A 16,719-nucleotide genomic window follows, 5' to 3' on the forward strand; every position below is an offset into this window, starting at 1 on the left:
TTGGAGTAACAAAGATTTAATAGTATCAGATTCTTGTTGAGACTATTTTCTCAACATTTACAAATTGAATCAATTAGGCCTAGCATTTAAGGGCATAATTTAAGGGGAAATTTGTGATTTTGCTTTGCTAGAGTCAATCCTATACTTTTTTTTTTTGAGGAAGATTAGCCCTGAGCTAACATCCGCCACCAATCCTCCTCCTTTTTGCTGAGGAATACTGGCCCTGAGCTAACCTGGGCATCTGGGAGGTGCCCAGCCTCCTCCACCCTATATGTGGGATGCCTGTCACAGCATGGCCTGACAAGCGGTGTGTAGGTCCCCACCTGGGAGCTGAACCGGCAAACCCCAGGCCTCCGAAGGGAACATGCAAACTTAACCGATGCGCCACCAGCTGGCCCCAATCCTATCCTTTTTTGATAGAAATCACTTCTTGACCTTTTGGTAGAATTGAAAATGCTTGCTTTTCAATTCCAGTTAAACTGGGTTTGGTTTTTTATTTTTGAGATAGTTGCCTTTGATGTTTCCTTTTATCCCCTCTCCATTTTTTTTCAGGGAATGAGATAATATATTTGAAAGTATTTTGTGAACTGCAAAGCTAGCAGTTGCTATCACCACTACTACCAATAATAATATTAAAAATATTAATGGGATACTCATTCTTATAAGGATTGGTTTCCTGGATTTATTTCAAGGAGAAAAAACTCAGAGGACAGTGGAATATTTACCAGATGACTTGTGTACTAATTGATACCTTTTGTACTTTTTGTGGAAGGGAGAAGGAAAAGCAGAGACCTGTCACCCTGAAAACTTGGCCTGGTGCTATGTCATCATGAAGGCTTGCCTACACTACTTTGATGTACTCTATGGTGGCAAGAAAGTTTAACAGGATTTGTCATATGTTTGACCTTAGAGGCTTATAGTACATCCTACCTGAAGCATCTGTCTGCATAGGAAACAACTCATCTCAGTTTGTTGGTAAGATCAACCATATTCCTGTAATATGGATCTTATAATAAATAACGAAAAATGTATTGGTCCAAGGGCCGGCCCCCTGGCTGAGTGGTTGTTTGTACGCTCTGCTTGGTGGCCCAGGGTTTTGCTGGTTTGATCCTGGGCGCAGACCTAGCACCGCTCATCAAGCCGTGCTGAGGTGGCGTCCCACATAGCACAACTAGAAGGACCTACAACCAGAATATACTACTATGTACTGGGGGGCTGTGGGGAGAAGAAGGAAAAAAAAGATTGGCAACAGCTGTTAGCTTAGGCACCAGTCTTTAAGAAAAAAAAATGTGTTGGTCCAGGATAGTATCTGCCTTGCCTGCCAAAGTAGTAAGACTAAGGAAACAATGCCTTTGACCAAAATATTTGGTTAGGTGTTATCATCAAAAGCCTTTACAGTCAACTTCTGATGATTGGCATTCTTAGAGAAGAATATGTAATTTTAATAATCCAAAAGAGCAAGTTGTTTAGTAAATTTTGCAAAGACCTCTTACTTTTTAAAAGTTCCTCTGTATCTTTTTCTGTCCCTGGTGCCTGACACTTAGTAAATCTTTGTAGAATAAAGGAAGTCTTGGGCTTTTCTCTGGAATTAGCCCATTAGATGAACTCGTGGAAAGCACGGGTGATGACTTATTGGTTGAGGTGTCCCCTTCACTTAGCAGACTGCCTGACACAGAGTGGGTCCTTACTAAGTCCTTCTTGAATGACTGAGTCAAGAGGTTAAGGTTTTCATTAGGAGAGAATTGCAGTGACCTGGGTGCTACTGTGCTGATGACAGCCCTTCCTAAGAGGAAGAAGAAATGTAGTTTTCCCACAATAAACGTGAATAAGTGTGAACGTGAGGAAAGGGATTGCTTTGATGCTTCCAGGCATTTTACACTCTTGGACAAGGAGAAGTAGTATGTTAAAGTTGGTGCTTTATTTCTCTCTTGTTTTTATTTTATGTTTTATCCTGTTAAAAATTTAGTTATTGCTGTGATTTTTCTTTTTTAAAGATTTTATTTTTCCTTTTTCTCCCCAAAGCCCCCGGGTACACAGTTGTATATTTTTTAGTTGTGGCTCCTTCTAGTTGTGGCATGTGGGACGCTGCCCCAGCATGCCTTGACGAGCGGTGCCATGTCCGTGCCCAGGATCCAAGCTGGCGAAACCCTGGGCCACTGAAGCGGAGCACGCGAACTTAACCACTCAGCCATGGGGCCGACCCCAAGGTGTGATTTCTTTCTTTCTTTCTTTCTTTTTTTTTTTTTTAGGAAGATTAGCCCTGAGCTAACATCTGCTGCCAGTCCTCCTCTTTTTGCTGAGAAAGACTGGCCCTGAGCTAACATCCGTACCCATCTTCCTCCACTTTATATGTGGGACGCCTACCACAGTATGGCGTGCCAAGCAGTGCCATGTCCATACCCGGGATCCAAACCAGCAAACCCCGGGCCGCCAAAGCGGAACGTGCGCACTTAACTGCTGCGTCACTGGGCTGGCCCCTGTGATTTCTTAATAGCATATGAGAAGTATATTATAGCTTCAAACTATCAATAGAAAAGAAAGAAAAATCTATCCCCATGTCACACATAATTATATCTTACCCTCTGGCTACAAAACTTCAGCCCTTAGGAATATAATGCTAAAAGAATCTTTTCAAATCCAGTTTATGTCTGTAGTTGTGTTCGAGCAGAACAATGTGTGCCTTCATGCTTTTCTTTATAGACGATTTCCCTTCCTTAATATGGTTTGCTTAAGCGATTACATTTCCTAATTATGCATCATTTTCTTTGGTACACATCTGTAGAAGTGAGAGACGTAGCTGGGTAGCAGGAGGAAAGGAAGTTTTCATAGACAAATCCACAAAGTGGATCACATGGAGAATTGAAAGTTATCAGTATATGTGAAGTCAAGTAAAGAATACCAGAATGGGAGTGAACAGATTAATGTTCTATACAGTACACAGTTTTATCACTAGTTAGCTCTATGACTTTGGGCCAGTCACTTAATCTCACTTACCTGGTTCTTGTGTTCTCATCTGTAGCTTGAGGGTATGGAATGAAATGATCTCTGATGTCCTACTTCTGAAGTCCATAATTCTAAAGTCCCAAACAAGGAAAATGACTGACTTTCTAAACTTTTCCACAGGCTTGTTCCACATAAGACCCAAATGTGAAGTGTTAATTATGTGAATAATAGAAGTATGTAGTCTCTATTCTCAGGTAGACTGGAACTATCAGATTGTATTATATGCTCGAGACTAATTTTATGTGTATAAATATAAAAGACTTGGTTGCTTTTTTTAAAAAATTATTACTACAAAAGGCACAACCTATACAAATGAAAGAGACCCAAATAATGTTCAGGATACCCTGGGTTGGAGTTTTTGCTTCTTAACTCTGACCTGGAAAAGAATTATGTGTGTATTGGTAGGGTTGGTGGAGCGTAGGGAGGATGGTTGTGGCTAGAAGACAGTGTGGATGAACATAGATAGTATTTTTAAAAGCAAAATATTAAATAGTTGTTTAGCCTGTGAAGTTTGCATGGCTAGACTGATTTGAGTTTGCTTTAAATCCGTGGAGAACTGATAGGAACCCTGTATTCAGATTTAGAATACCTAGGGCCAAGCTCCTTGCTCGCTGGGTGTCATTTAAGCTTTGTAAGCTTCTCGGCGTGTATGTGTTTTCCATCAGAAAAGAGGAGATTAAAAAATCTTAAAAGGAGTATTTAATTTTTTTTTTTAAAGATTTTGTTTTTTTCCTTTTTCTCCCCACAGCCCCCCAGTACATAGTTGTATATTCTTTGTTGTGGGTCCTTCTAGTTGTGGCATGTGGGACACTGCCTCAGCGTGGTTTGATGAGCAGTGCCATGTCCGTGCCCAGGATTGGAACCAACGAAACACTGGGCCGCCTGCAGCGGAGCGTGCGAACTTAACCACTCGGCCACAGGGCCAGCCCCAGGAGTATTTAATTTTTAAAATTTTTATTATATGAGGCTATATTTGTGAAAATGCTTTAAAAACAAAAAATTACAGCAAAAGAGAAGCTAAGCTATTCTTAGTGAACAGAAGCTGTACAAATATATTTGTTCATATAGACTTTGATTATTTGTATCTATGGGGTCACTGATGACATTTGAAACCAGTAAATAGTTCACAAGCCTATTTGAGGTATAGATTAGCTTCAATTATCCACACACGTGGACTAGCATGAATAATTTAGAACCACAAATATTTGTTAGGCATCAGCTATGTGCCAAGCAATTTGTTAGGCCTGTTTAGAATTTTTAAAAGTATGAAAGAAGTGTGCCTGCCTTAAGGATCTTAATTCTATCTAGAATGTATCTTCTCCAACCTGATGCGCTCTTACACATCTTAAAGACTCAGTTTGAGAAACTTCCCTAACACAGACAGGTAAACTGGTTGCTCCTTATGCCTCTTCTTACCCCTTTGGGCACTAATACCATGTTTAGATTTCTCCTGCCAGACTGGAGTACCTTGAAGGTATGACTGTGGCTTCTCTTGTTCACTTATATCCCCAGGCCCTGGGGCAGTGCCGGGTATGTGGTGGACCCAGCTTGGTAAATTTTGAATGAATGACTGATAGTCAGATTGGAGAGATAAGATGTGAGTATCAGGAAGGCCAACTAATATTACAAGGCAGTATATGATAACAGCAAGTGCCAGGGAATGTTCCACAGGCTGGGCCTATAGGAGTTCAAATGAGGTTTAGATATGACCAGGAAAGATGGAACTTGAAGATAGAGAATTTAAAAAATAATAATAGTAACAAAAAGTCTCTTTCTTTGAAATGAATTATATATTTTTAGAAAGGCAAATTTCTTTTTCTTGTTTGAGGCTTTTAAAAAATTATTAGTTATTTGCTGAAGGAAGTTAATTTACCAGAAGAAATTTATAAAGTGGGTTAATTCCTATGGATAACTATTTGTAGATAGGACAGTAATTAGAATTTTTTTCCTTCTGCTATTTCTCACCTTGAATGGAAGTTCTATAATTGACAGTGAAATGACCAATAGTTAGGAATCAAGAAGTAGAGAGAAGATTCTTGGCTACTGAATGTTTGAAGGTTGATTCTAGAGTAATAGTGTATTTTGCTATTAGACTAGCCTCTGTTGATTTGTAGTATTTATTTTTCTCACATCAAAAGTTCAGTAATCTGAATCACAGGGCTCAGGTAGAACTTTTGTTTTTACAGACTATTCTTTTTTTTTTTTTCCTGCTTTATCTCCCCAACCCCCCCGTACCTAGTTGTATATCTTAGTTGCCGGTCCTTCTAGTTGTGGGATGTAGGACACCGCCTCAGTGTGGCCTGATGAGCGGTGCCGTGTCTGCGCCCAGGATCTGAACCCTGGGCCGCCGCAGCGGAGCGCGGGAACTTAACCACTCGGCCACGGAGCCGGCCCCCAGACTATTCTTTTAAAAGTTGAATTTATTGAGAACCCAGTCCTTGGACTGTCCTTGGCCCTAGCTGAAAGGAAAAAGAAAAAATTCATTGTGAGTGGCAGATAAACTGGTCTGGATCTAAGAAAATAAACATGAAGATGATTTCTGTTTCTAGTCAAGTTGCTGTTGTTGTGCCAATATTGTAATAACAGACTTTCTCTATGCCTCTCTCCACCCTTATTTTTCTGAAGGTCACTTGTATTGTACATGCCTTCCAAATTATTAAAATTCCCAAATAACTATAATCCAAGGAGTCTTTTGTCAGTAGCACTGAAAAGACAAGTGCCAATTCACAGGGAGTCCTCAGTGCGGTGCTCCTTGATCTTTATATTAGCATGTGGCTGTTAATGGGATTTGTCTCTTGGGGATTTGTTTTGCTGTTTGTAGGCCTGATAAAAAACTAGAAACTCCTGAAAAAATCGTTAAATCTTTTTCTGACACATGATACATACCAGTGGTAGTGATGAAGCCATGGGGCTAATTCTTGAGTCCTTACTGTTGTGTATCACAATAGCATATCGTAAACTAATAAATTGTTCTGGGAGTGGTGAATTATATGATCGGGTTGAATTTTTTTTCCTCTTAAGTTTGATTTAGGGGGAGAAAGTAGATATTCCCTGAGTATGTACTGTAATGGAGGTAGAAAACAACCCAGAATTATGTAGGGTAGGTAGGAGGAGATGTAAACATTTCGTTTCAATAATCAAAAAAATAGACAGCATGCCTGAGGTTAAGAGAATAGTATAAAATCTTTGAATCTGGAATGAGTAGAGTAGTAAGGGGTAAAGGCAGGGAGGTAGGACTGGTAGATTAAGACATTAGGATTCCAGTAAATATGTGTGAAATTGCTGTTCCTAGAGATTTGGGAAGGAAATGAGCTATTTAGCTATGCCTTTACATTTAGGAGAGGACATTTTTCTTTTGCTGTTATTTTTGACGGACCATCTGGTAAAAGGTAGAACTAAGGGACCCCTTTACAACATTTTCTGGAAGGCTCAGGGAGTTGAAAGACACTGGAATGGGAATGATAGACTGGGTACTGTGTGTATATCTTAAGACTGTGCCTGGAAATGGTTGTAGGACTGGAGAATTTGACTGGGAGGAGTAGAAGGAGCTTTTGAAGGAAAGTTACAGGGGCTGTGTTGGGCACCAGTGGAGTGAGGCAGAGTGTGTGGGAGGGAGTTTGGCATGAAGGCGGCAACAGATATTTTTTGAGGACTTAAGTGTGTGCTGGGCACTGCCCTAAAGCCTTTCATAAGTTATTTAATCCTAACAAAAGTTCTGAAATGCAGATATTTTCTCCATTTTATACATGAAGAAACCGAGGCAAAGGTTGTATTACTTACCCACGATTGTACAGCCTTTAGTCATAGACTGGGGAGTTGCACTTAGATCTGTCTGAATCCGGAGCCAATTCTCTTTCTCAATGTGGAGTTGAAAGGAGTGGAAGCAGTGAGGGTGGACTGCCTGTGTTTTCTCCCTAGACTGAGTGTGGCAGAGTGCAAGTGTCTGGTCTCAGGAGTCAGGCTGGTTCATAGAAATCCTGGTTCTACCATTTTTGACCTGTGTAACCTTGGGTAGATTACCTAACCTTTGTGAGCTTTAGTGTCTTCATTTATAATATGGGGTTGACAATATAAACAAACCTCTTAGAGTTGTTTGGAAGTTTAAATGAAATAATGTCTTAAGCTTTAACACATATTACTTCTTTTTGCTTCATTTCTTCCTTATAGACCCATCTTATTATCTCTGAATTGTAACATTTAGTGATACATAGGTCTCTTTAGTATGGAATTTGGTCATATTCTGTTTTTTCTAAGAAGGTTTTATTTTGTTTCTTTCACTTGGAAGAACTCATATTAACTGAAAACAATCTACCAAGACAGTCTTTAATCTCTCCCTCCCACCTAATCAAGAATTGTGTGAAATTTCTAAGGTTTTCTGTTCCTCCTCTTTCTCCCTGTCTGGATTTCTGGAGACTAACATCATAGACGTGGAGGAGTCTTTGACCTTTGAAAATTCTTGACAGTCTTGAATGTTGTGGTTTTCCAGTGAGATTTGGGAGGAGTTGGAGAGTACTCAGACACAGCTGTAATGCATCAGTGGGACCAGGAGAGTGGGTATAGTGTGAGAATGTGGAGGCTTTGGGGGGTGTTGTAGACGAGAGAATGTAGGGTCAGTAGTTTCTCAGGCATTTTAACATAGCTCTGTTATCTACAGTCGATATTTAGTTTTGGGTCATTTTTCTCTGTTACTAAGTAGTTGGGCACTCAGAGCATGCAGGCTGATTTTAATGTTAATCTGAGTTAAACGATGTTTAGGAAGAGAAATCTGTTGCAAATATGATCATATAGCAATCTTAAGCAGATGTCCTTGAGATGCGCCACTGTTTTAGACTTGCCTGTTTACAACACTGATTATCTGATTATCAACAATACCATTTTGTGTGCGTTTCTAGTGGCGAACTGTACAAATACAATTCAGTTCATCTGAACAAAAATTAAGTGCCTACAAGGTGCTTGGATGCCAGGCATACAGGATGAACAAGACAAGATTCCTGCCCCCAAATGGTTCATGATTTAATGGGGAGACAAACATGTAAATAAGCACAAATACAGTGCAATGTGATAAATAATGTGATCGAGGTAGAGTACAAGGTGTAGCATCATGGAGGAAGTAGGCAGTTTAACTTGAGAAGCCGGAGAAGGTTTTGCAAATGAGGTAGTACTCAAGTGAGTCTTAGAGAAGAGGTGGAATTCACCTGCTAGACTAGGAGTCTCTCCAGGCAGAGGGGACAGTATGTACAGAGGAACTGAAATTTGAAACACGTAGTGTACTTGGGAAACTACAGTACCAGAAGGGGAATGATGAGAGGTAAATAAGGCTGGAGAGTTAGGTAGAGCCAGTTGTGCAGGGCCTCTTGTGTCATGTATAGGAATTTGGATCTTAAGCTGTAGTCATTGAGGATCCGTTGAAGAATTGAGAGCAGTGGGATAGAATACTATCATGTTTTCATTTTAGACTGATGAGCCTCCACAAGCGACCACTGTGAACAACTGCTGTAGAGAGGAAGAGGGAGAAATTAGGAAAGTATTTCCTGGGGTCTAGGATATGAAAACCTGAGAGAGAATAAAAAAGGTGTAGCTTGTGGAAAGTGTTGATGGATTTGAGAAATTTTTAAGGTGAAATTAGTAAAACTTAGTAAAGGACTGTTTCTGAGTGAAGATAAGGCAAGAGAGAAATCCAGGGTGGTTCCTAGGCTTGTGGCTTGGGTGATTGGTGGGGGGTGATGGTACCATTTGCTAGAATAGGCAGTACTGGAAGTGGAGTAGTTTGAAAGGGTCGGGGACAGAGATGAGAGAAGGAGCCCATGTTTGTATGTGCTGATTTTGAAATGCCTGTAGGATTCCCAGGTGGGTGGAAAGAGTTTGGGGCTGCGAATACATTTGGAGTCGTTAGCATTTGGTGTTCAGGGGCATGAAAGAAGTTTGTCACGGAGATGATGTAAAATGAGAAGATGGAAGGCCTGAGGTTAGAACTGTGGGCACACTAACCTTTGGTGCTGGCACAGGAAGAGGAGTCCACAAAGGTAACCAAGACACAGAGTCAGAAAGGCAGGAAGAGTGGTCAGTAAGTATCAAATGCTGCAAAGAGATCCCTTTAGATAGGCAGTAAGGAGGATTGTAACGATCTTATCTATAAGCCAGTGCCATTCTCCTTCCATAGAAGCCCATTTTGGTAGGTTGAGGACTGAACAACCTAAGGTGAGAAAGTAGCATCAGTGAATGTAGTCTATTTGGAGGACTTTTTCAGGGAAGAGGAGACTAGCAGCCAGCAGGTAGCGGCAGGGGAGGAAACCTGAAGGAACTCCTCTTGCTTTGTTTTGTAATTGTTTCTGTGGCTGGAGGCAAGGTCATCTGCCAGGAGTAAGGGAGGTGATCCGGATTGGGTAGGAGGCTCAAGGAGAATGGTGAAGGTATGGGATAGTAGCTGAGAAGATTGGTTGAGGTATCAAAGTCAAGCAAAAGACAGCAGTGTTTCATTGAAAAGAATGAGACTGAATGCCATGTATTTGTGTCATATTGTTCTGCAAGCTTATGTGATCTTGTCTTGCTCAATAGCGCCATTTAGTAGCAGAGAAATTGAATGTGGGATCCATGCAAGTTGGGCAGATGAAATAGAAGGATAAGGGAACTAGATTTTTACAGGAAAATAAATTAAGTGATCAGTCATTGGGTTCACAGTCATTTAGGCAAGAAGGGACAAAGTGAAATCTATCCATTTTTCTCAGTCTTCACTGCTATCATCCTAGTCCAGTTTACTGTCATCTCTTTTGCGATAATTTTCTAACAAATTCTCCCTCAATCCACTTGTGCTCGCTCCAAACTATTCTTCTCACTGCAACCAGGGTGATCTTTTAATAATTCAAATCTGATCATGTCTTGCCCCTGCTTACAACCCTTCAATGGCTTCCCTTACTTTTAGGATAAAATGTCAGTCTTTAACAGGGTCCACTCGGCCCTTTCTTCATCCTCATTTTGCACCATTCTCACCTCTTTGTTCCTTCCTGCCACGGAACTTGGAAATATGTTTCCTCTGCTCGGAGCACTCTTTCTTTCCCAATTTGTCTCTCCAATTCATACTCTTTCTTTGTTCTTGGGTGTAATGTCACTTCCTTGGGAAAGCTTTTTCTGACTCCCTATTGGAGGTAACACCCTCCTGCCAACATGTCTTTATTGTAAGTATAATTGTTTGGGAAATTTTGTGGTTTTTTTACTCCATACTGAAAGCTTTGCGTTGGAGATTGTGTCTGTTCACTGTCGTGTTCCTAATTCTGACCATACTGCCTAACACACAGTAGGCACTTCGTGAATTTTTGTTGAATTGATGAATAAGGTGGTTAAGGAATTGGATGTCTTACTCTGAGATGAGGATGTCTTGAGGTAAGAGAGTAGGTTTGGTAGTTGAAAAGCTGGAAGGAGATGAGTTTGTAGCCAGAGTAAGATGTTGAGAGTTGCAGATTTAGAGGAGGAATGGTTTCAGGAGATGGCAGGGTCCGGGACTGAGTTGTTGGAGTAGAGATGGAGGTCTTTGCATTTGATGAGATTATGAAACTTTAAGGCAGAAATGTTGGATGGATTTTACAGGTGAGTGTTGAAACTGCTGAGGAAAATGTAAGGCAGGTGTCTAGGTCTTTAATAAATATGAGAGATGGACACAGTGCTTTCCTATGTTGAAAGAATTAAATGGGTAAGAATCAGTGCAATTCTGGGAATCAGTAATGCCTTAGTCCCTTGGGAGGCAGTGTGGTACATTAGAGAGAGCATGAGTTTAAAATATCTGGGTTTAGACTTTGGGCAACCGACGTGACTTTTCAAGCCTTATTTTATTTATTTATTTATTTATTTATTTATTTATTTATTTATTTATTTTGAGGAAGATTAGCCCCGAGCTAACATCTGCTGCCAATCCTCTTCCTTTTGCTGAGGAAGACTGGCCCTGAGCTCACATCTGTGCCCATCTTCCTCCGCTTTATATGTGAGACGCCTACCTCAGCATGGCTTGCCAAGTGGTGCCATATCCGCACCTGGGATCTGAACCAGCGAGCCCTGGGCCGCTGAAGCGGAACGTGCGCACTTAACCGCTGTGCCACCGGGTGGCCTCTGTTTCTCTATTTGTAAACTGGGAATAATAAACAAGGAGTTTTGTCATTAATGAATAAGACAGTGTTTTTGAAAGTGCTTAATTAATATTAACTTGTTAGTTTTTATTCTTTTTTTTTTAAGATTTTATTTTTATTTTTTCCTTTTTCTCCCCAAAGCCCCCTGGTACATAGTTGTATATTCTTCATTGTGGGTCCTTCTAGTTGTGGCATGTGGGACGCCGCCTCAGCGTGGTTCGATGAGCAATGCCATGTCCGCACCCAGGATTCGAACCAACGAAACTCTGGGCCGCCTGCAGCGGAGCGTGTGAACTTAACCACTCGGCCACGGGGCCAGCCCCTGTTAGTTTTTATTCTTGATTGCTGTCATCACTTCAAGAGGGCATGGAAGTAGAAGTAGGAATGAGAGGCAAAGATAGCAGCAGAAGTGAATTTTGAACAAGGTACATGACTTCCTTTGTTCCATATGTTGAGTTTATACTATGGTCAGCACAGGCATTTACAAATGAATACAGGTAAAAGCAAGTGTTGATGTAAGGAAGCATTTTGTGAAATAAAGGTCATTGGCTGGCTCATCATAACATTGCTCTATTGATCCACAGCAAATTTTTATGTAAAGAAATGCTTTATCTAATCATTTCCCACGAAGATTCCTTCATTTCTGGGAGTAGATTTTATTGTTCTGGAGAACAGAACAAGGACCAATATGTGAAAGGTATATGGGCAGGAGGGCTGTTGATTTAGTTTAGAAAAGCGTTTTCTAATGATTAGAGCTATCTGAATAAAATGGACATCGTGGCAAAGGAATGAGTTCTCTGTCAGAGGTTGTATTCCCAGGGAGACTGGATGATTTATCTGTCAGAGATGTAATAGAAGGATTCTTGTATGGGGGCAGATACTGGATTAAATAATTGCTGAAGTCTCTTGCAATTGCTAGACTGGAGGATTTTGACTCCACTTGACGTTTGTCTAAACATCATTCAATAGACAAATATTTGAGTGCCTCCTCTGTTTCATTTGAAAGTTTGAAAGCCAGTGTTTGTTTTCTTTTTTCCTTCCTGTGTGCTGAGACAGAGCCAAGGACGTTGAGTCTTAGTTATTGCCTTGGATCCATTTGGAATTTGAGATGCTCTAGCTGGGGGTTGGTGGTGATGTAATAAAAGCTGCTGTCCTCACCTGTTGGGTGGGGTTCGGGTGGAGTCCATGGCATGCACCTGGAGACATCAAGTATAAGAATCTGCCAAGAAGTTTGGTTTAGTGCTTTGAATTTTTGAGCAAGGCATTCTTGATAATGTTAGATCTCTATTTTAAAAAAATATTTTTTGGAAAAGAATGACCTACTTTGTTAGCATATGAGATCTGTGATGCCATAACATTGATGGTTTTCATTGGCTTCCCTCGCTTAGAAGCCTGTATCTGGCTGGGAAATTGCCTACATGCCTGTGGCTTAATCAACTCTTCTTTCTTCTGCTGAGCACCTTTTTGCTGACTGCTATTTGTGTGCTTATTGTATATTTCCCACATTCTTTCAGAAAGTTATTAAAGTGGTTTTACTAAGTTCCTTTGCATGTTTTAAGAGAGAAGATTGAAATTAATTTTGCAGCTATGCTCTTGGTTTTGGATTATTTATAAGTTGGGCTCCTACCATCTCCTGTGACCTCAGACGGTGACTAAAATGAGCTTGGAGAAGGAATTCTTGTCTGTATGAGGGGAGGGAGAAGCCACTCATTAGTCTGTGAATTTTGAAGGAATTTAATTAAGTATTGAATGTAAAGAAGTAATTTATTTTATAACTTAACATTTTGGCTTTGAGATATATTAGGCCAAAAGTTCTTTATGTATTTGTAGCCTTTGCTGACAATTGTAATATTGAAATGGAAGTAAATTAGACGTTGATAATACATAGACCAAAAGAGAAAGTAAGGATCATAGTTTATGAGGCTGTAGTGAACTGATACAGTTCATTTTTTTAAACCTGGAAAGGATCTTAGACGTCATTGAATCCAAGTCTAGGATATACAAGAGGCGCCTGAAACCCTCTAAGTAATTTGACCAAAGTCACCCAGCTAATATATACGGGTGTAGGTAAAAATCATATGCTATGAGGATGGTGGAAGTAGTAACTGTACAATTGATGTCTCTTTAGAAAGAAGAGTTTCTGGAACTTTGAGAGATGGATTGGGACCAAGGCAGACCCTTAGAAATAGAAGGGTGATTTGGAGAATTTCTGATCTGTTAAGTTAAGCCTCAAATTGATTGGTGTGGTGGTGACTGATGTGGTGGAGGTTCACTTAGTCATTTAATCATTTATTCATCAGTCGTTTATTGACTGCCTACCATATCGTAGATGCTGTGCTAGAGGTTGGGGCTACAAATGTGAATAAAACATGTCCCTGCACTCATGGATCTCTTGTACTACTGGAGCAGTGCAAGAAAGAATACTTTCTATTTTGCTCTCTCTCTCAAAAAAAAATTCACTCTTATCAAGTTAGTGACCTACTAGTTTTGTGACCCCAAAATCATTGCTGTTTATTTGCCTTGATATTTCTAAGGAATGCAGAAAGTTAGGATCTGATCATGCCACTAAACAAGCTGTGTCCTGGGGTCGCAAGAGGTGTGAGGAGAAGCTATCTGAGAGTCACCCTTAGACTTGACATTGTTTAGGGTAGATGTTTCTGAAGAGACAGTCACCTGAGTCACCCGTTACCTTTGAGAATTCTACTTTTGGCCTTCCCCAAAAGGCAGGGGAGAGGTGGCTGTGGTAGGGCAGGTGTGTACCTGGTGATTTTATGAACCAGTCCTCTGTAAACCTGTCTGATGTGGCAGAATTTGGTTAGAGATTGTCCTTCACTCCCTTATTGCTTCCTCAGTGGGGCTGCTAACTTCGGGGGATATGCATTGTGCCAGGCTGTCAGGTCAGGGACAAAGTCAAGTCTGAAAGAAGAGATCTTTTTCAGGTGAACTCATTTGGCAGTCATTTGTCCTGAGTGGAGAAAAGCATGTTTCCTAGGTTCATGAAGTTAGCGGACAAAGATTGGCTTTTGTTTTGAACTTTGGGGATCTCCATTCTGCTTTATGAATAGCTTATTGTTTTATTTTGAGAGCAGTTTTAACTATCAGTTTGCTCCTCCCCTTTCCTCAGCTAGTATCAGAATACTAGTCAACTGTGAAGTTATTCAGTGTATAGTATTCATTCATTCATTTATTCAGAAAATATTTACTGAGAGCCTGTGTGCCAGGCACTGTGTCAAGTGCCACGTGATACATGCTGGGGATACATTAGTGAACAAGACACACAAGCCTCCCACTTTCAGGAAATTTACGTATTAGAGGAGGAGGCTAGACAGTGACTACTTAAAATAATTTCAAGGTATATCAAGTGCCAGGAAGGAAATAAACAAGGTGCTGTGTTAGAGAATAATGCAGGTGGGCAGTTCTTCAGAGAGGTATTCTGCTGCTTCCTTCCATTGGTTTGGCTAAGCAAGCTGATGGGTAGAAATGTAAATACTCTAGAAAGCTAGAGGAAAAGCATTATTCTGAGTGGTATTATGGTTTTGTGGTTAATGTAGTAGTTAAGAAATTAATGAGCAGTTAGGAAACTAGATGTTACTCTTTGTAATAAGTTCAATAGAAATGAATGAGCTTTCTCCATCTGGTTAGGAAGCTGCTAAAATTGGATCATCCTATTGCAGTGTAATTTGAGCCTTATGTGTTTCTTTTCCTCAGGTGGAGGCCTGACTTTTGATCTATGTCCTCCCTACATCAGCTGTGTGAAAGTACTTAATGATCACATGACCCTGGACATGGATGCTGTCCTGTCGGATTTTGTCCGTTCCACAGGGGCAGAGCCAGGACTGGCCCGAGATCTCCTGGAAGGTAAGGAGTCTCTGGGGGAGATTGAGAAGAGAGAAAGTAAAATGTGATATTTATTGTTAGGAAGACTTAGAAGATTTAAGGTGACCAGAAAGATTCTGTAGGGGCCGGCTCCGTGCCTGAGTGGTTAAGTTTGTGCGCTCCGCTGCGGTGGCCCAGGGTTCGGATCCTGGGCGTGGACATGGCACCGCTCATCAGGCCACGTTGAGGCGGCATCCCACATCCCACAACTAGAAGGACCTGCAACTAAGATATACAACTGTGTGCAGGGGGGGTTTGGGGAGATAAAGCAGAAAAAATAAATAAATAAATTAATTAATTAAAAAAAAAAGAAAGACTCTGTATATGGTAAGCCTTACGTTTAAGTTACTTCTAATAATCTACTTTGTGTATGACCCACCATAATTTTAAAATGCAAAATCCTCTTTTCACCTGAATTTTTGGGGTAGCTTTCTCCACTGTCAATTTATGCTTAGGTAATGCAAGTGAAATTTTATATTAGTCCACTAAAAGCATAATTCTGGATCAGTAAGACTTCCGCTTTGTACATAAATGACTTTTGGATTTTCATATTTGAGATCATCCATGGTTTTGTTTCTTTCCTTCCCTAATTTGTATGGGTAATTCTTTTTTTTTTTTTTTTTGAAGATTGGCACCTGAGCTAACAACTGTTGCCAATCCTTTTTTTTCCTTTGCTTTTTCTCCCCAAAGCCCCCCAGTACATAGTTGTATATGGTAGTTGTGGGTCCTTCTAGTTGTGGCATGTAGGATGCCGCCTCAGTGTGGCTTGATGAGTGGTGCCATGTCTGCACCCAGGATCGGAACTGGCGAAACTCTGGGCCGCTGAAGTGGAGTGTGCGAACTTAACCACTGGGTCACGGGGCCGGCCCCTTGTATGGGTAATTCTATGTAGAGTGAACTAATTTAATGTTTTCATTTTGCTGCTTTTGTTTACTTATATCTGTATATACACATAAGTGTAAATGTTCTAGATTTTTAAGGTCTTTAAGGCTTGGAATCATGTCAGTAGGATTCTTTGTTTGGAGTCATAATTAACAGATGCTTTTTGATGATGAAAATATATACTCATGCAAATGGATAAGCCTGTGGGAGAAGGGGCAAGTTCTTAGATATGCAGGTAATTTTTCAGATTGTCAGCCTTAGCAAGGTGTGACAATTTAACATTTGCTTAGCTACCTGTGGGAAGAGTGTTAGTTTGGAGATGGAAGATCAGGGTTTAAAATTTCGGCTTGCTAATTCAGTAAGATTTTGCCCTTATCTTGAATTTTCAGTTTAATCTCCTACTACATTCTCCTACACTCCCTGTGCTCTAGCCAGGCCCAACTTGTCACCTTTCCCTGATCATGTTAAGTTGTTTCCTGCAGTGTCCTTTCCTCCATTATTCTCCTGAAATTCTCGTCATTCAAGTTCAGCTCAAATGCCTCCTCTTCCTCTTGTAGCATGTGTTGAACACCTGTATGTGTTCAGTATATCTGAGGCACTTGAGATGTATTATTTTCCCAGCCACTCTGCAGGTTTTATTATCGCAGCATTATGATTTAAAAAGCTGAGGTTCAGAGAAGTTAAGTAGGATTCGAACCTAGGCAATCTAGTTTCAGAGTCTGGCTCTTAACAGTTATGTTACAAATTAATGCTTGTGCTCTCTCTTTCTCTGTCTCTTACACATGCACACATACATCCATGTGCACACATATTCATGATGTGAAAGAAAAGTTGAGGGTGCTAT

At 40.5% G+C, this 16,719-nt stretch overlaps 1 protein-coding gene across 22 annotated transcripts in view; it reads left to right on the top strand.

Moving 5' to 3' along the window:
- OTUD7B (OTU deubiquitinase 7B) overlaps nucleotides 1-16,719 on the top strand; it is a 55,094-nt gene that overhangs the window by 16,311 nt on the left and 22,064 nt on the right. For 8 of the 22 annotated variants that reach the window (XM_008514876.2, XM_070607192.1, XM_070607194.1 and 5 more), the window contains 2 exons: nucleotides 773-975; nucleotides 14,826-14,975. In XM_008514876.2, the coding sequence (XP_008513098.1) occupies nucleotides 14,891-14,975 (85 nt within the window). In that variant the 5' untranslated portion in view covers nucleotides 773-975; nucleotides 14,826-14,890. Of the gene's footprint in view, nucleotides 1-772; nucleotides 976-2,022; nucleotides 2,208-11,258; nucleotides 11,543-14,825; nucleotides 14,976-16,719 lie in introns of all 22 variants that reach the window. The other 14 variants (XM_070607195.1, XM_008514880.2, XM_070607180.1 and 11 more) reach the window with 4 other exon arrangements.

Source organism: Equus przewalskii, unplaced genomic scaffold (genome assembly GCF_037783145.1).
Source record: "Equus przewalskii isolate Varuska unplaced genomic scaffold, EquPr2 ChrUn-10, whole genome shotgun sequence".
Taxonomy (NCBI): domain Eukaryota; kingdom Metazoa; phylum Chordata; class Mammalia; order Perissodactyla; family Equidae; genus Equus; species Equus przewalskii.